Genomic DNA, 20373 nt, shown 5'->3' with positions numbered 1-20373 from the left:
CAACCCGTAGAAATTAATATAAAAGTAAAAGAGTTGACTCATGGTTTTTTTCTCGATGAAAATGAAAGTAGCTTTCCATCAAATAATCTTATTGGCTCCCCGCTTCACGAAAGTTAAGAAAAAATGAAACTATTAATATGACAAAATATACCTTTTAGATACTTTAAGATTCTAAAGGATCCTAAAATTCTCAAAGATTCTGTATAAATATATAATTTGTTTGTTTGAACCTTTATCTGCATCAGTCGGGCGATAATACAGACTGAGATAATATGACAAAACCAATTTTTAGACCGTTATCCGTTCAAGTTATACTACAAGTTATGTCACTGTGTCTTTTGTATGGTATGTATTAGATAACATTTTCCTCCTCCAGCTAATATCTATTTTATTATTCCTTACTTAACATTCCACGTTAACTCATGTTTTAAAAAACTAACGTTAGGCATTTACTATCGTTATTTTGGTGAACATTTATAGGTCTCGTTTTATGTTAATTTGTTGCTAAAATCTATTTTTTTCAAATTGTTACGGCCTTTAGGCTTAGATCTTTATGAATGTCGGGAAAAAACCTACGAAATACGAGCGCTAGGCAAGGAAAGTGGAAAATTTTTGAGAAAATTCAAATTAATAAATTGGAGTATCTTTACATGAAAATTAAAGAATTTCTATGATTTTTTCATATACAATATTTTTTTCTATATCACGAAAAGTTATTAACTCTTTGAAAATTTTCGAGAGATGTACGTATGACCAATTTTGATTATCGAAACAATTAAATTAAAAAAATATTCGGTTACAAGTTTGAATAGAGAGCTAATATGATCAACGTCGTATTTCAGTCTGTTCGTTTCGAAAACCCTGTGGTTAAAGGGAATAATAAATACAAAAATTTAGAATTTACAACAAAAATCTTTAAGTTTGATAAGTCATGCATGTACTAGTGTATACATTTTATCCGGAGAAACCCGAATCGTATAGTGTTATGTCAAACTGATCATAAAAAACATTTTTGATCTTTTGTGTGCCTCTATAAAAGCTATCACCAAAGCAATACTAGTACTTCACACATGCATCTTTCACTAATTATAATTAATTAACAATTTTCAATTGCCAATGAGTACATGACTAATTAATTAGTGAAAGACACCTGTATACATCACCGTTCATCATTTAGAATTCTCCATGCACGCTGTTTATAAATGCACTTTTTAATGGCAGTTGTTTATCTCTGATTATTTTGGTATATTGCAAATGGAAGCAGATTGAACAAATTCTATCAAATGAAAATTTACATCCAGTGAATATTTTCTCCTTAAAATCATATTCCTACGAAATCCACTTTATTTTTAAAAACAATTTATTAATGTTAATTTTCTAGGAGGTATGAACGATTTTTCAAGGGCTTTCGTTTGCAATACGTTTTTCCATCAATTACATTTAGGCATACCAAGACAATCATACAACGGACCTATAGAAAGCAATTTCAGCTTGTGATGGCAGAGCCAAATATATTTTTATTTCGGGTGAGGGTGGGGACGGCACTTCCTTGATAAGAAAAAAAAAGTCATTAGACTTCATATAGTGTACATGTAGCTATGTTTTCTATAGTATTCTATATATCGGCAAAGCCCTCCCTATAACTAAATAGTTTTTATTTAAAATTCTCAGAAGCTGAAAAAGGGGGGGGGGGTTAAACCATCCATTCGTCGGGTACCTGTAATAACATGTACTTTCCTTCGTTGCAGTGTCTGTTGGTCAGGGCTTTGTAATTTCTTCAACTTCCTCTAGAGCGGAATTAACGGAAAATTATGAAATGACGTCACTTCCCCCTCAGCCAAAGGATAACACCAGTGTCATGGAAAATAACAACAAAAGAAATCCAAACATATCAACATCAGTATCAAACAGCAGCATACCTACTCAGGTTAGAACAAGTCAAATAAACAATGGCGATCTTCATCCGGATCAAAAGCCTCTTAAAATTCTAACAACGGAAGTACAAAATGTACAAGTTCAAAATATCCATAAAATCTTACTTCATCTGAATTTGATGTACGAAATTGTCCAGAATATACTTAATGCGAGCTATATTGAAAAACAAAATACGAGACCGGGTGAGGATGTTTTAGAATTCGAAAGAAATGACGTAATATCCAGCACTATTTCCAATGAAACGCGAATAGCTGACGACCCACAAGAAGACAAAGAAAGGCGGGTTATTAGATCTACGTCGCATGTACACGAATCAATACTATTCCCTTCTGTGACACCAACTTCCACGAGTAATTTTTCGTCAATGGAAAGTAGTGGAACACTAGAAAACTTAAAACCTATTCAAAATTCCAACTTATCATCACTTAGATCTGATGACATTTCTGCTCAAACTGTGACGGAAGTACACTCTACTTCCGAAAACCATTTAGATTTGAGGACAAACAGAACAGAAGACCTGCGGTCCAATCCAACTGCTGCGACGAATGTTACTAATTCGCAGACGGATAATTTTGGCCTTTGTCATCTGCTAACTTTGGCTACACTATCCAATTTTAAAAATGAAAGTGAAACTAGGATTTATGGTTTGAAAGCTAATTCGTGTCATCCCAGAGTCTTAGACCAAGCCTATTTGAATGATTCAATCCAACGTCTACTAGAAAGTCTAATTGACATTGAATATCAAGCTGATATTTTACGAAAAAATATAGTAAGTATTATGTGTAGTCTTTTATAACAATCTCTAATTGGTAAACTTAATATTATTCTAAACTGGCAAAGTTTGATACATATGTACATATAACTGCACATCAACACTTAAAACTAAACAGTCCAAGCATTCCAAAGCATGATAGCTCAATTACTGCGTAATGTAAATCAAATTAAAAAAAAATTCAATGATTTTCTTTATTGATGAATTTAAATTTCTATATATATATTTACAGGTTGACAAGCATAAATTGGACACAGATTCTGCATTATTGAATTATGTCAATGATCATGGCTGTGTATCGAAGTTTCCACTAGATAGCGAGGTAATTTCAACATCATTACTACTACAATGTATCGAGAACTATTTTCTGTGTGCAATCTTTCAAACCCACTGGCGGATCTCCCGCCGCTTTTGTGTCCAAAATATACATAAGATTTAAGAAATTAATTTTTTTGGTAAAGCGAAAATCTGTCCCTCTAAAATAATCATATGCCAATTGAGTTTCGCTTATTTTATTGGATGCATTCAATGACAATTTAATTTGAAACGAAAGTGAATATTTTTTTTTCTATTTTGGTTGAAGGACTTCTTTTTGTTGTATAATTTAATTCTTTTATTCTATATAACATTCCATATTTCACTGGGTTTTTTTTTCTCCACAGTAATTAATGTTTCATCACATGCATTTAATGTTTCTTTTTTTACCCTTTCCAGATAACCGCTGAAAATGGAACCCAGGAAATATACGAGTCTCTTGTCCAAATTTATGCACTTCTCGACATGACAAGCAAAGAATTCGAAGATATTGCAAATGGCGTCCAATCCATACAATTTAAGGATGTACAAAAAGAGATTGAAAAGTTACAGCAGCAGATACTGAAAGCACTTTGTAATGCAGATTTACTGTTGAGAAGCAAGGGCGTTCCCATGCCGGATTTTCCAATATATATAAAAAGAGAAGGGAGTAGCATGTTTAATTCAAGATTATTTTTTGAGATGAATTTATACGCGAACTTGAATAGAATACACGATTATTTACAAGAAGTCAAAGTCGCAGGGACACAGACTCTGTCATCACTTTTAATTGATTTTTAATTTTGAGCAGTGATTGTTGAATTATAACGGGTTGGCGTGAATTGTATTTTGGATGTGATTAATTTTTTTGGCATTATTTTATTAAGCAATGTTAGACGCTTTATATATATCATAAATTTTGTCTCAGGGATGAATATGATGTTGGCATTATTTTATGCATTTTTCTCGTAAAATTTAAAATGGCATTATTTTTTCAGCTTTTTTCTCACAGACTAGTACATAGTGCTAAGTTGTAATTTTTTTTTATTTTATGTTATAAGATTTAATATAACACCTTTACATGTTAGTTATATAAATATATTTTGTACAAGTTTTTTTTACAAAGAGAATTAAATCATTTATGATGTGCATGCTAGTGAAATTGATATCTAGATTGTTTTAAATAATTGTTTTAATTGCCTGAAAGACCTGTTCAGTTGATAATATTATCAGAACAAATATTGATTTTATTTTTTATCTGAACATGCCTGAATAATCATATTGTTTATATTGATTTCATTTTTGCATTTGATCATGCATGAATATACATATTGTTTATATCTGATAATGAATATTTATATTATTTACATGTATATCTGATTAGGAACCTTTATTTTTTTTTACGAGATCAGTCATCATCATGAGTCTATTTTGAAAGATTTTTTTTGATACGTATATATTTTTTTAATACTTTTTAACTCATTATATCGCTCGTCTTTTTTGACGGCAAACAAGTGAAACATGCAGGTAGCTTTATACAGATTATTTTTTATGCCTTTGTATTTTTATAAAATGATTTTTAAATAAATTTTTATGCATTAATACTCTTTCCTAATACTTTACAATTGTAAAAAACACCAACTTTCAAAACCAGGCGATGCCTATTATAGTTACAGATCAATGTAATTAATTAATTAGACCTTTTCTCGTGAAAGTAGCGACAAGTCATTACAAAGAGCGAGATGAAAGGTTTCATTTTAATAAGATTGAGTGACAAATTTACCGTTTCAGAAGAGAAAAAAAACCTATTTAGAGACTTTCTTCTCAATTTCTTAACTTTTGTCATATACTGTTTCTCACAATATGTTTAAAATTGTGTTATGATGGCCGCGCTTGATTTGTCTACACCATACTACACCCGATGTACACGATTTACACCTTATAATCAAGTGAAATTGGGTGAAGTGTAGCAAATTCAACATGGACATCAACATTTCAACCAGCTGAGGGGATCCTATTTGCAGAAGATTTTTTAATAAAATATTTGTCGCGATTGTGAACATTTTTTAAAATCCATTTAAAAACAAAATTTATGAAAAGACAAATATTTTTTTATAAAACATTTTCTGAGGCTCACAGCTACCCATAATTACCCCTATATCTAAATAACTAGCTTTATTAAAAAAATATGTAGAGACTTTATCACCCAAACTTGCTTATTCTTTTATTTTACAAATTATGAAATTTTTCATTTTCTATAAAATGCACAAAATACGGTCCACTAAACTACTAAAAACAATTCATCACAATCAACCTATATCACATACTTGATAGTAAACTCAAATACAGAAAAAGAAATTCAGCAGTTTTACCGTCTCGGTATCTGTCAAACATATTGAATTTTCGGTGCAATTCCCTACACATGCACTACACAGGGTGTAGATGGTGTACACCTAAAGTGTACACTTTTGCACTTGATTATGGAAAAGTGTACACCGGGTGTAAGGTGTAGACAAATCAAGCGCGCAATAAAGAACTGCGAACGATAGTATTGTTCTCCCGCCTTCCTCCATGTCAAATTTCAAAAGTTAACATACTTGATGAATTTTTGATATTTTTTATACATAATTATATGGATTTTCAGAAAACATTACTTATCAGGGGCGGATACAGGATTTGTGGTTAGGGGGGGGGGGGGGGCATGAATCTTTTTAAAAGTGGTCCGAATGTTTGAATAATAACTGTATTGAATGTTTCTCAATTCTCATTGTATTGTAACAGATGCCACTACAATAAACGATTTAATTACTCACTAATATGGTATTTTCATAAAACATTACTTATTAAAAGAGTAAAACCAGGCAGAATAAAATGTGGCATTATAAATATTAGTTTTATTTGGCAAAACAAAGAGAGATAACTCTAACATTTTGGTAAAACTTGTGTTTTTCACTATAGAAATCAACGGAAAACGGAAAATATTTTTAAAACATCTTCCCCCCGTGTCACAAAAATTCCTTTTTACAGGTTATATGGTATGATATTTCGCAAATTCATACCAAAGCTTTTTGTGTGACACGAGGGGAACAAATGATTATTGACAAAAAACGATAAAAATGTTTATTTTCCACCAATTTCAAAGCGATTTACAACTGAAACATTATATTTCATTGATATATTCATGTTTTATTTATTTGCCTAAGACAAAAGAAAAGATATAAGGAACATTTAATCATATCCAAGACTATTTCAAAATATGGTGATGCCTGAAACTCCGATTTCAATGGAAAATACCGTCTACCCCCCCCCCTTTTTTTTCAAGAGCTGGAATTATGGATAATTTACTGTTTAGCGCTGGTATTAAGACAATTCATCAATTACCATTGAACTGTTCTTTGTATTAAGCAAAGATTGTACGGCCAAACTGCTATTCATTTTGAATTAAATGGTTCCAAAATGTAGGCGGGAATCGAGAGTTAGCGTGCGTATTTCTTTACGAGGGACACTCACAAGTTAAATACAGTACTGATCTATTTTATGAAGGGGATTTCCAAGTCTTATTAAATCTTTTGATTTATTTTTGAATTTATTTAAAACAATTTATCCCGCGAGAAAGGAGGAAAAAAATCTAGAACAGTTGATCAATGAAATGAGGGGCGCTTAATTTGATTTATTTTTAAATTAGAACATTTTACTTTGAGAGAAAGGGAAAAAAAGAACATTTGATCAACGATATGTATGGCGCTTTGATTTGTTTTTAGATTAGAACATTTTACTCTGTGAGAAAGGAAGAAAAAAATCTAGAACAATTGATTAATGAAATGTAGGGCGGTTTAATTTATTTTTAAATTAGAAACATTTAATCTGTGAAAAAGGAAGAAAAAAATCTAGAACATTTGATCAACGATATGTATGGCGCTTGTTTATATATGCACTTAAAATCCCTGATTATGAACTTTGAAGAAAAATATTTATAACATCTTTACAGGGCATTTAAGTCTTGAGTTAGTTAAGAGGATTAAGGGGCAAATTAATGTACTAAATACCTCGAGTGTTGGTCTAAGGAGTATTTATAAATACACGTATATATTTCTTTGTAGAGCAAAACATTTAAAAGGCCGGGATAGAGGTCGGGCTTTTAATATTGAGTATATAATTCAGAACATGTGTCGGTACGGAAAACGATAAGGTTACAGCAAAAAATGGCCAATCATTTAAGGCCTCTTTAGTGACGTAATTTTATAAAATTGTTTAAATATGTTAAAGAGAAATATGTGTGTATCAAAATAATTTATGAATCGGTGATTTGTTGACTTCTTCAAACGCAAAGCAATTTCTTCCGTTGGTAAAAAAAAATACGGGATATATTTTTCTTTCTAATTAAACAACTATTTGATAAGGGAAAAAAATTATCCATAGTTTGAAAACATGAGCAGCAAAGAATATCAATGCATGGATCCGGCATACAGACACTTGGTGAAATTACAGGGGATGGCGAAAAAAGAACAGGTTTCACAGGAACTGAAGGCGGAAATTGATAAAATCATTAAATTATTGGAGGTAAGTACGTATCTGTGTTGTGTGAAAAAAAATAATGTAATAAAATGAAAATAAAAGACAACAGCAAAAAAAAAAATAATAATGCATAAAAAAGCAACAAAATCTGAAGTTCCAGAATTTACAAATTTTGAAGCAACCCGTACCGGCCTTAAATATTAATTCTACCACGATTATTGAAAACATCAAAGGAAACCGCCGGACATTATTCTCCAATAAATCACGAACGTCATCAAAAAATTATCAGATCAGAAACACGTATCAAATTAAAACAATTCAAATGCATGCTTGGCTGTAGAATGAAATACTTGTTTAGACCGCATCGATGTGTCGTCTTTGTGAGAAATAAACACTGTAAATTTCATAAAGTTGCTGATGAAGTCTGTTTTTATAGCTAAGCGGGGCTATTCCACGGACCTCCCTACACATTAAACAACGTGATTTTAGCAGTAACACAGGAACATGATTTTGTTATTGTATATTCGTTTTAACTGATCAATACATATAACGAACAAATTTGTAATTTAAAAAAGGCTATTTTTAATGTAACGAAAGCTCAGATCGTCTGCATTCCATACACAGGTAAGCAAACAAATTTTACCTCTAGTGTTAAATGGAACAGCGTAATCGAGACATGGTGACCTAATTCGTTTCTCTATAGAGGAAACGATCAGCCGTATTTATCGATCTTGGTAGAATAGAAATAAAGTCCTTGTTGTCGTGAATGATGCAGAATAACCTCCTCGGTCTCGAAATGTTGTTTGAATATATAAAAGCCTCGGCTAACACCTCGGCTTTTATCTTTCAAACAACATTTCTCGACCTCGGAGGTTATTCTGCAACATTCACGAAAACGCGGACTTTATTTCTTAAACAATGTCCAATTCATAAAAATACATTACTTCATTAAGTCCCTAAGTCGTTGAAATAATTTTATTTGAATTTTCAGGCACGCATGGACTATTGTGAAAGCCAAACTTCACCAGCGAGCGAGGAGCTTCAATATTTGATAAACAAGACAAAAAGTCATCCGTGGAATAAAGCTTATCTCCAAGGGCAGGTATCCTACCAACCCAGTACAGCAATGCTTTCTGGAAATTTAGAAGGTACCTGTACTAGTATCTGTTATGTATGCGTGTATGTACTTTGTTTTTCAATCCGAATGCCTTATCTTGTTCTGATATGTTCAAAATTAAATACAGTCTTTATAGAACAATAAACTTGTAGACAAGATTAAATTATTTTGAAGTAGTTCTTGGCCTTATAGAGGACGTTCTTACAGAGACATGGCTTTTCTACATGACCAAAAAAAACATAAACATCATGAAACAAATTTTAATATTGTAACTTTTACACACACAAAATGAAGATAAGAAAAGACATTTTTTATCTGTGAGAATATAGAAAGGACTTTTAAAAGTGACTATAAATAAATTTAATTGTCAGTTGCCTTCATTGCAATTTTTCTGTTCGTATTGTCGATCTTTTTAATGCTCCCTCATGACAATTAATGGCAAAATTTACTCAAATGCAAGTCATTCTCCAAGGTCAAGGTCAAAAGATCAAAATTATTGTCACCAAAGGAAAGGATTTCACTCAATATGTGAAATGGAGAAGCTTTTGTATTAATTGTTCAAAAGTATTATAAAAGTGGGTCAAACTATAAGGCCAAGGTAAAAAATATTCATACCCAAGGAAAAGTCTTATCACAATTACTACAACAATGTGAAATATGGAAACCCTAGCACCAGTATTTTAAAAATTATAGCTGGGGTTAAGGTTTGGTCATGTTTAGAAAAAAGTAGGTCAAACTTTCAGAAAGGTCAAGAGGTATTTTTGTCACAAGGAATACACATGTGAAATATGAAAGTCATAGCTCCAAGCAAACAAAATCTGTGGACAAGGTTGAAGTATCTTGGACAAACAGCTAGATAGACGGACGGGGAAAAACTGTAAATTATGAACCTTGAATCTTCCATCACGGGGGGGGGGGGGTGTTAAAAAGGTGCAACAGCATGAAGCTTCGAAAATTATTAATTTATTACTTTGAGCTCTATTCGGTATTTCTTTTAAAGATGCAGATGGGAGGGGACTAGCTAAGTTTTTGGAACTTGTGTCCAATCCCTTTCACATATGTTGTCAATAAAATATGTTCAAAACAAAGATGCAGATACAATTGCAATGTATATACATGTACATGTATACATATAAGCGATTATAAACTTTTGAAAGCTCTAAATCTCGATCACTTCAGTTGATACCTGATATATCCAATCTTGGCCCATTCGATTTATGTTTATTTCTGTTTATTTCATGGGATAAATTCTAACTGTCCGAAACAGTGCATACAAAATTTGAGAGAAATGTGAAAATGCCACAATACGTGGAAATGTAAATACAGTGTACACAAATTTTAGACAAGGTGAACAACGACTACTGGTTGTTTCAGTTGAGATTTTCCACTTCATTTTGGGAATTGGGCATGGGCTCATGAAATTAACATTTATCAGTAATGTGATGAAAGGCCTTGCAACTTTATTGCAAAGGAGTAGTATATACTGGTACACATGCATGTAATTATTACATGTAGTAAGTGCTCATGAATCCGAGATAAGAATCGATAATACAACAGGTCACTCGCTTGAAACTGGAAATATATATCAAAAATGGTTTCCATATGCTTAGCATTTTTCTTGACAATGTGTTTGTCAAAAAGTCTCGCACACACCGAGATTGAAACTGAATTAAGTGAAATATGGAAAGAAATTCGCGAGCTGCAAAGGCAAAACCGAGAACTGGGAAGTATTGCAAGGCGCCAAGAAAATGATGTTTGCGAGCTACGAAAGGAAAACCAAGAATTGGGAACTATGTTAACACGCCAGGAAAATGAGATTCACCAACTACGAATTGAGAATCAATCCTTGAGAGATGACTTGGACAAACTGAAAGCATCTAATCAGCAGAAATTGAGCGGTAAAATTTCATCTATTCTTTACAGATTTAGAAGTAATGCCTATTTGTGCGCATAGGAAATATATCGAATAATAACAGTAAAATTTTCTTATGCAAAAATTTGAATTAAATATAATTACTTAGTTATATATCATTATATTTTTGTAGAACCGTCATACGTTTACAACTTTGAGACAAGAAGAATGATCGGTACTAACACAGTGGCATTCTACGCTTACATGGCGAAATCAGAACGAAATCCAAGCAATCACCATATGATCATCTTTGATGTCATCAAGACGAACCTTGGTGGGGGATTTAACGGAAACAGTGGGATGTTCATAGCTCCTACTGCCGGTGTGTACGTATTCACATTGACTATCTATACGGGCGACCATGGTAGATGTAAATTTGGTATTTACGTCAACAGCGAAATGATGAGTTACACTTTTGGAGAAACAGATGATGTTGCTGGGGATTATGATTCAGATTCGGGGACAATGGTTGCAGTTTTAAATGCCCATGATAATGTTTATATCCGGACGCTCATGGCTTGCACTACATATGTAATTAGCAATGACTACACATTAACTACGTTTGCTGGCTGGAAACTCGATTAATACTGTTATCTGTGATAAGAAACAAAAAGTATCCTATGTTTAAAAACAATAGCAATACAACAGTACACTTTATTTCGATCCGTATATAGACGGGCTTTTACATGTAACACATAAATTTTGATAAATATGTTGTAACTAGAAAAATAAGGACTGAAAATAAGAGTAAGACATATAAATTTAAAAATACTACACATTTTCAAATTATACATGCATAGTACGCTCGCGTATATTTGTAGCTGGCAACAGTCCATTCATGTACATAAATACGTCAATAGAGAAGGAAGCATGACTTTTCAGTGTTAAAATTTTATATTAAATTTTATATTAACAAGTACTTGAACTATATAAATTTTACATGAAGTAAAAAATTCGAATGCAGTTGTAATAAAAATATAATAATTTACCTTAATTTGAAAAACATTTTGATGGTTTGGTTTCGTTTTGTTTTGGTATGTTTCGTTTTGATTCGTTCGTTTCGTTTCGTTTTTATTTCGTTTCATTTCGATAGATTTTGTTTCGTCTCAGTTCGTTTCTATTTCGTTTCGCATTTTACAGGTACCCTATTTGCTAGCGCTAGCAACTACGTTAGTCCACGCATGCTCGGCTTCACGGTTGTGCATTCTGGGAAAACTATGAAAACTACTATAGATAGACCGTACGATAACAATTTCATTGTACATATCATTAAATAATTTTGTTTATTTGTTGTATATCTTACACTTTAAAAATAACTACATAATTGTAATACTTCAAATTTTCCCTTTTTTTGACGGAAAAGTCCGAGTCATTATCTGATTGTTCTAAACAAAGACAAGGGAGGTTTTATTTACGTCTAAGCACAAGATGGACTCTACACGTGTATTTTCAAGACCTTACCACAGTAAAAATATATTCTATAAGCTCGCAATCATGACAATGTAGGCCAAGCAAAAAATTCCATAAACAAGGATTTACACTAAAAATTACGAACAAATCCATTATTTATTTAAAAAAAAAAAAAAAAAAAAAATCTGTGTATGGCTTTTAACCTAACAGTTCTTGACAAAGATGATCCAAAGGGCCAAGCTACTTCACTTATGATTATGATTCAGATTCGGGGACAATGGTTGCAGTTTTAAATGCCCATGATAATGTTTATATCCGGACGCTCATGGCTTGCACTACATATGTAATTAGCAATGACTACACATTAACTACGTTTGCTGGCTGGAAACTCGATTTATACTGTTATCTGTGATAAGAAACAAAAAGTATCCTATGTTTAAAAACAATAGCAATACAACAGTACACTTTATTTCGATCCGTATATAGACGGGCTTTTACATGTAACACATAAATTTTGATAAATATGTTGTAACTAGAAAAATAAGGACTGAAAATAAGAGTTATAAATTTAAAAATACTACACATTTTCAAATTATACATGCATAGTACGCTCGCGTATATTTGTAGCTGGCAACAGTCCATTCATGTACATAAATACGTCAATAGAGAAGGAAGCATGACTTTTCAGTGTTAAAATTTTATATTAAATTTTATATTAACAAGTACTTGAACTATATAAATTTTACATGAAGTAAAAAATTCGAATGCAGTTGTAATAAAAATATAATAATTTACCTTAATTTGAAAAACATTTTGATGGTTTGGTTTCGTTTTGTTTTGGTATGTTTCGTTTTGATTCGATCGTTTCGTTTCGTTTTTATTTCGTTTCGTTTCGATAGATTTTGTTTCGTCTCAGTTCGTTTCTATTTCGTTTCGCATTTTACAGGTACCCTATTTGCTAGCGCTAGCAACTACGTTAGTCCACGCATGCTCGGCTTCACGGTTGTGCATTCTGGGAAAACTATGAAAACTACTATAGATAGACCGTACGATAACAATTTCATTGTACATATCATTAAATAATTTTGTTTATTTATTGTATATCTTACACTTTAAAAATAACTACATAATTGTAATACTTCAAATTTTCCCTTTTTTTGACGGAAAAGTCCGAGTCATTATCTGATTGTTCTAAACAAAGACAAGGGAGGTTTTATTTACGTCTAAGCACAAGATGGATTCTACACGTGTATTTTCAAGACCTTACCACAGTAAAAATATATTCTATAAGCTCGCAATCATGACAATGTAGGCCAAGCAAAAAATTCCATAAACAAGGATTTACACTAAAAATTACGAACAAATCTATTATTTATTTAAAAAAAAAAAAAAAAAAAATCTGTGTATGGCTTTTAACCTAACAGTTCTTGACAAAGATGATCCAAAGGGCGAAGCTACTTCACTTCTCCTCATTCGGAACTTTCTGGAAACTCCAATGTGTCAACACAAAAATTTCACTCCCCCCCCCCCCTCGTTCCTTTACCTACGTGTCTGTAAAATACATATCACAAAAAAATATAACTTTATCACACCCCAGCCTCAATAAACATTAAAAAATTCGGCAAAATAAATCACTTGATCACGGACCCTCCTTTTTGTGTTTAAAAATTGCAACGGAGCTAGCTCACCTATCTTTTTTAAAATATACTATATCGCTAAACTACGGCGCCGCTGGAGGGCCAGGTAAAAAATATTTTTATTTGTTCGGACAAATTAGAAAATCGTTCGGACGAATTAGTTATTTGTTCGGACGAATTAGATATTTGTTCGGACAAATAAGTTATTTGTTCGGACAAATTAGATATTTGTTCGGACGAATTAGAAATTCGTTCGGACGAATTAGTTATTTGTTCGGACAAATTAGAACAAATAAGTTATTTGTTCGGACAAATTAGATATTTGTTCGGACGAATTAGATATTCGCGTTTACAAAAGAACTTACGACTACAAATTAAAAACTTGCATTAATTTAATTATAAAATTTTGGCAAAATTAATGAAATCTGTTTAATGACTCGCATAAAAATATTTTCACGAATTATTGTGAACAACTATCAGGACACCGCGAATAATGTGCGGTTTGCACCAAGACGTTTCATTTTATTTTGATTCTTTGCAAAATAACTTTAATGAACAACATTTCAATATATTTTGAAGATAAGTCGTTTTTATGTTGATCTCTTTCTTATGATTTTTATGTACATATTCATTATCAATCATGACATGTGAATGATTTTTGAAATACATTTCTGATACATATGTCGCCGATTTGTAGCTGAAATATTGCCGATTTTTTCAATCAATCTGGTACATATGCGGTGTATAAAAATTAAAAGGTCCTCATTGAGTTTTTAATTAAATATTCCTGTTTGTGAATTTAGAAAACTTCACAAAAATGAACCTGTTCGCCCAGGTTGTTCATATGACTCGCGAATGGTCAACCGATCATTGGTATATTCCCTAGATTGATTTTCATAATTATAGCCCCCTCCCGTTATTGGAGAGGTACATGTAGTCCAACAAACTATTTAATTTCACTTTCAGCATTTCTTAATTTTGTTTATACGCTTTTACAGTTGCCCAAAGTTGACAGTCCTATTTCGTGGGGTGGGGGTGGGGGGGGGCTTACTTTTTCAATGCCAATTTTTTCCCGTACCAATTGCCTGCAGTAAAAACCTTAAGTGGATCTCATCTTTTCAAAGAAGCGGTAACTGACCACTGGAACCCCAGTGTTAGTCAGAAAAAAATATACTTTCAGAATGGCAGACTTTATATAGATCCATTATTTCCGAATATTTACAATCAACATACCCGACTTTAACATCACACACTGTGTATGTCATGGTCCAAAGAGCTATTTATGTATTAAAAAAAGGATAAATCCTCCTGAATAGATAAAGTGTATATCTCTCTTTACAGGATAATTTGTGCAAACATCTAATTTGCCCGACAATTTGTCCGAACGAATATCTAATTCGTCCGAACAAATAACTAATTCGTCCGAACGAATTTCTAATTCGTCCGTACAAATAACTAATTTGTCCGAACAGATATCTAATTTGTCCGAACAAATAACTTATTTGTCCGAACAAATTTCTAATTCGTCCGAACGAATTTCTAATTTGTCCGAACGAATTTCTAATTCGTCCGAATGTCTTTTCCCGAACAAATAACTAATTCGTCCGAACGAATAAAATTCGTCCGAACGAATATCTAAGTCCCACACTTTTACATTTCTAATTTGTAAAGGATTTCTAATTTGTCTGAATTTCTAATTTGTCCGAACGAATTTCTAATTTGTCCGAACGAATTTCTAATTTGTCCGATCCACAAATAACAATTTGTCCGACAATATAGTCCGAGATAACTAATTCGTCCGAACGAATTTCTAATTCGTCCGAACGAATTTCTAATTCGTCCGAACGAATTTCTTATTTGTCCGAACAAATAAAAATATTTTTTTACCTGGCCCTCCAGCGGCGCCGTACTAAACAACCGACGTCATAAAATCTCGAACACGGGGACCCACGCGTTTACGAAAGAACTTACGACTACGACCAAAAACTTGCATTAATTAATTATAAAATTTGGCAAAATTAATGAATCTGTTTAATGGCTCGCATAAAAATATTTCACGACATTCTATACTCTATCTTATCATACAGATTTAATATTAATGCACTCAGTCTATATTAATCAGAATGATTTAAGTTGACTTTGATTCATTTTTTTTAGTTTGCAAAAAAAAGTGTAAACCAGGTACGCTTTCTTTAATGGTGTATTCAGAATTTTATTTAGATAAAAAATATTTTTAAAAACCCGGATTTTTAGCCTAGTGGCGATGACAGGCCGTTATTTCGGATAAAATAATGCGAGAAAAAAATCATTCATTACACACTCTTGTGGGATAGTAAAATTCCACCCCGTGGACAAGCAGAGCCTCGTCTTAGTTCGTGAATCTTTTCCCCTTGGTGGAATTTCATTATCCCACACTTTTACATTGTAAAGGATTCTATTAATTTCGCGGGTTCTATTATCCACACATGACATATAGGAGATAAAACTGCTTCCGTCGGGTGATATAACTGTTTCCGGTGTGATGTTTTGTGTTTATATATATATATATATATATATATATATATATATATATATATATATATATATATATATATATATATATACCTTTTATTTTATTTTTTACTTGCATAATTCTTGTACTGTCCTCCGTGATGAAACCTGTGGTTAAGCTCAGTAAAATTCCGCTACAGTCGAACACCAAACCGAATGCAAATTAGATTTAGATCAGCCCAATTTGTGATCTAAGTGGTCTAACATCTAATCGACAGATAATTAAAAAAAATATGTTTGTTTATTTTAAAAGTCTATGTCCCTGTCTGTCCTCCTTAATATATTATTACTTTCTTTGTTATTGTCTGTTTTTTCCACTCATTTTCATTTTAATTGTACCATACTTGGTATTGTATATATAGCTTTTGCACCTCTGACCAGTTTGTTTGAAATGTATATATGTTATTAATGTACTTCATGTATCAACATTTTGGTTTGGGAGAATAAACTGAACTTGAACTTGGGTATTACCAATACTGACTTTTTGGCATTGACCTTGAAATTTAGGCTTCTTGTAAAAACCCTTTGTCATAACCTTTGAATACTTAAATTTCCTGACTTGGAGTTTGACTTGCAATTAAAAAAAAATACATTGTAATCTTTGCCATGATGTGCCATACGGAGACATCGGTGTTTCACAAACACATCTTGTTTTTAGCCCAGTTTCTGAAATCTCTGGTGAGCATTGGAAACATAAGTCGTGTTCTGGAGTTGGGACTTTTTACCGGATGTTCGGCCTTGGCACTTGCGGAAGCACTTCCGGAAGGCGGGAAGGTTGTTTCTTGTGAAGTGGACCCGTATATTGCAGAACTTGCAGGATCACTTTTGGGAAAATCATCTGCGGGAAAGAAAGTAGATATAATGCTTGGTGAGAATTTTAAGACTCCACAGAACTAATAATTTTCTATCATAATAACAATATAGTACCATTAAAGTGATATTCAAGTGCCAAAGGGATCAGTTTTGTTTACACACTTTATGTGATCAACATGGTTTTTTTAAATGCGTGTGTGTGTGTGGGGGGGGGGGGGTTCCGCCGCATGCTAACTTAATCTATACATTTATGAGAAAATGCATTAATTTATCGCACTTTAACTGCAGAATTGTAGCTACATGTATATGCTTTAAATCCGAAGATTTAAAACAGACCTTTATCTGTCAAACTTTTTACAAGCAGAGAGCTACAGTTCTGTAGCTCAACCGCACTTAAGCATACAACTGAGACAAGGGGTTAAAAAACTTTAAATAAATAAGATTCTATAAACCCCATGACTAAAAACTGTTCCATATTAGTACTTAAAGATGTATCTGAATAAATAAATCATTTTTACTACAGGCCCTGCGAAGGATTCTTTGAAGAAACTTTGTGACAAAAATATGGAGTTTGATTTGATTTTCCTAGATGCTGACAAATCCAGCAACAGTACATATTACAAGGTTTGTAAAGTTATTGTGAAATGCTTCATTAATTATAAAAGCTTGACATGGGGAAACGAACTTAGTCTATGACACGTCTTTCATTAAGAGATATTTTCATGAAATACATAATTATACAAGTACTACTTTAATAGAAAACACATTTTTCACCCTATGATGGCACCTTATCATTGAACAAAGTATTTATCCGCGACATCACGGATTTTTGTCAATCCACTTTTAGATATGTTTTGTTAATCCACTTTTAGATATGTTTTGTTAATCCTCTTTTAGATATGTTTTGTTAATCCACTTTTAGATATGTTTTGTTAATCCACTTTTAGATATGTTTTGTTAATCCTCTTTTAGATATGTTTTTTAAATCCTCTTTTAGATATGTTTTGTTAATCCTCTTTTAAATATGTTTTGTTTATCCACTTTTAGATATGTTTTGTTAATCCTCTTTTAGATATGTTTTGTTAATCCTCTTTTGCAGCTGATTTTCGAATACGGGCTTCTAGCTGAAAGTGGAACCATACTAGTGGACAATAGTCTTTTCTTTGGAGATCCCTACTCTAACGAGGATTATATGGGGAGAGGCCATGGCACGGGTCAATTCAATGAAATGGTCAAACAGGATGAAAAAGTCCACCAGGTAAAATACATGTACTAGTATGCTCAAAAGGCACGTAGCAACGATTTTAGATTTAGGTGCTGCGACGGTTTCTAATGTGGGTGAATGCAACTAACCATCCATTCTTTCCGAAATAAATAAAACGTAGACTATCCAAACTCCAAAATAGTAATTCGTACGGGGAAGGGGATAAGACACCTCTCTGGCTATAAATTCTGCCTGTGTTCGACCGTACAAAAAGGGAGGGGGCCTGAAACTTTTGAAAGCTTATATTAATTACACTGTAAATGAAAATTAAAGGTCGTGCTGTTTGTCGTAATCTTACTATGTAAAAACTGAATTTTGGACTTGTTAACATTTACCTTCAAAAGGTATAATTTAGCCAGAGATTATCAGGTAGGTTGTCAATTACATGTATCGGCTATCATTTGCATGTATCATATGATAAAGCATTATTAATAATATTGACAGTACTATTGCTTTGGTATATTTTTTTTCTTCTAAAAATTGAAACTTCGTGAAAAAGCCTGCAAATAGTTATAGATATTTCGCACTATATTAAAATGTTGAATGTCTTACATATGACGATGATATAACTTTGTACTGAATAGGTTTTGCTGCCGATACGAGACGGTCTTCTCTTAATCAGGAGAAAAGATGACATGCAAGCATCAGGGGGACGCAGGGGGACAAAGGGAGACACCACGGGGAGACACCACGGAAACGAACCATTAGCCATGGTCTGTTCGTAATATTAATTGTGATTCCTCTGGATAACGGGAAGCTAAATACTGTTGTTATTGAAATATACATTATATGTATCCGTGTCATCCCTTTATTACCTGCCGTGAGTTCGTTCTCGAATATCCTCGAATGGCTCGTACCTCGCAAACTAAGTGAACGGTGTTCCGCCATTTTGCAGATGCAGTAATGCGATCTTATTTGAATTTCCCCTAAATATCATAATTTTGAAATCTAAGTTACTTTGTGGCTCACCAAATAGTATGAATTTGCTATCAAAGACTACTACATGTATATAACATATGGTTGTAATTAAAACCAATATATATACAATGAAAAATTAGACACGTTTTAAAAAAACCTCAAGAACTTTATGCAGAGTGATATATCTGAAATGAGTGACAAGACAACCATGCAACCGGCGCAACCATGTATTCTTCCACCTACCATATCCGAGGTTTGAATGGAGCAGCTAAGAATTGATGATTGATGATTGTGTAGTCATATACTTTTTGCTTTTAAATTACTCTTTTTGTATATTTAATATTGACTTTTTTTATAAAAAAAAAATCATCATAAACTACACCAGCCTTTTTGTTTATACATGTACATTTAATCGTTTAATAATCAATGTTGATTTGAATGTGACTCAAAATGTAAACTAAATACACATGTTCTGTTGTTCAATATCTGTTTGAGTAATAAACATGATTAAACAATTAAGATATCAAAGTGGCTATGATATTGATGTTCAATTCTGATGTAGATAAAGATTTTTTTTTATGTTATTTTATTTAACATTTTATGCTTTGCTAAAAGAGATAAATACACAATTTTTTAAAAAAAGATACAAAGAGGCCTATGGGCTACAACGCTCACCTAAGGACTTTGGCCCTGCAATTCACCAATTCCCCCTTGCAATACAGTCATACATTTGATATACCCATATAATTGTTGTCCTGCCCTACCCCTGGGGGTTATGGTTTGAATAATTAAGAATATCTACACTACCCCAGGACGCCCCCACATTAATTGATTCCCTTTTTTGTGGTCAGTCTCAACCCCTGGGGTCATTATTTGAACAATTTAAAATCTACACTACCCCAGGATGCTTCGGTTTTTCTGACAAAATGGTTTTTGAGAGGATGATTTTTAAAGATTTCTTTCCTAATTAGATATATTTCGATTTAAAACTTGGATACCCTTTTATAATTTAATTTCTTTTGTATTCTAGCCTCTCATTGGTTGATATCCTAAAAGGCACGCAAGTTATACTGTATACTTGTAATCTGATTTGGCATGGGGACATACCCCCTTGACAAACAGCTGAATTATTTGTATACATGCAATCCCCTCATTTATAGTCCCTGGGATCCATAGAAAATTCCAGATTTAATAAATGTACTTTTAACTTCAAACAGTAGCTTGATTTTACCTCAT

General features: G+C 32.5%; 2 protein-coding genes across 2 annotated transcripts; both read left to right on the top strand.

The window, feature by feature from the left end:
- Window positions 1-207: 207 nt before the first annotated feature.
- On the top strand, window positions 208-4533 carry LOC134239203 (uncharacterized). Its single transcript, XM_062721372.1, has 4 exons — window positions 208-345; window positions 1749-2704; window positions 2940-3029; window positions 3422-4533. Exons 1-4 carry the CDS (start codon window positions 273-275, stop codon window positions 3800-3802), a joined length of 1500 nt encoding a protein of 499 aa, XP_062577356.1. The 5' UTR covers window positions 208-272; the 3' UTR covers window positions 3803-4533.
- A 2839-nt stretch (window positions 4534-7372) lies between these two features.
- LOC134239201 (O-methyltransferase MdmC-like) lies at window positions 7373-18966 on the top strand. The gene is made up of 6 exons (XM_062721371.1): window positions 7373-7561; window positions 8508-8664; window positions 16801-17010; window positions 17479-17579; window positions 18055-18213; window positions 18804-18966. The coding sequence occupies exons 1-6, from the start codon at window positions 7430-7432 to the stop codon at window positions 18942-18944; spliced, it is 900 nt and encodes a 299-aa protein (XP_062577355.1). The 5' UTR covers window positions 7373-7429; the 3' UTR covers window positions 18945-18966.
- Window positions 18967-20373: the final 1407 nt, after the last annotated feature.

This window comes from Saccostrea cucullata, unplaced genomic scaffold (assembly GCF_032062105.1).
Source record: "Saccostrea cucullata isolate Sc308-1 unplaced genomic scaffold, CSIRO_AGI_Scuc_v1 ctg169, whole genome shotgun sequence".
Lineage (NCBI taxonomy): Eukaryota > Metazoa > Mollusca > Bivalvia > Ostreida > Ostreidae > Saccostrea > Saccostrea cuccullata.
Note: the sequence above shows the minus strand (reverse complement) of the source record. Positions and strands in the feature narration are given on the sequence as shown.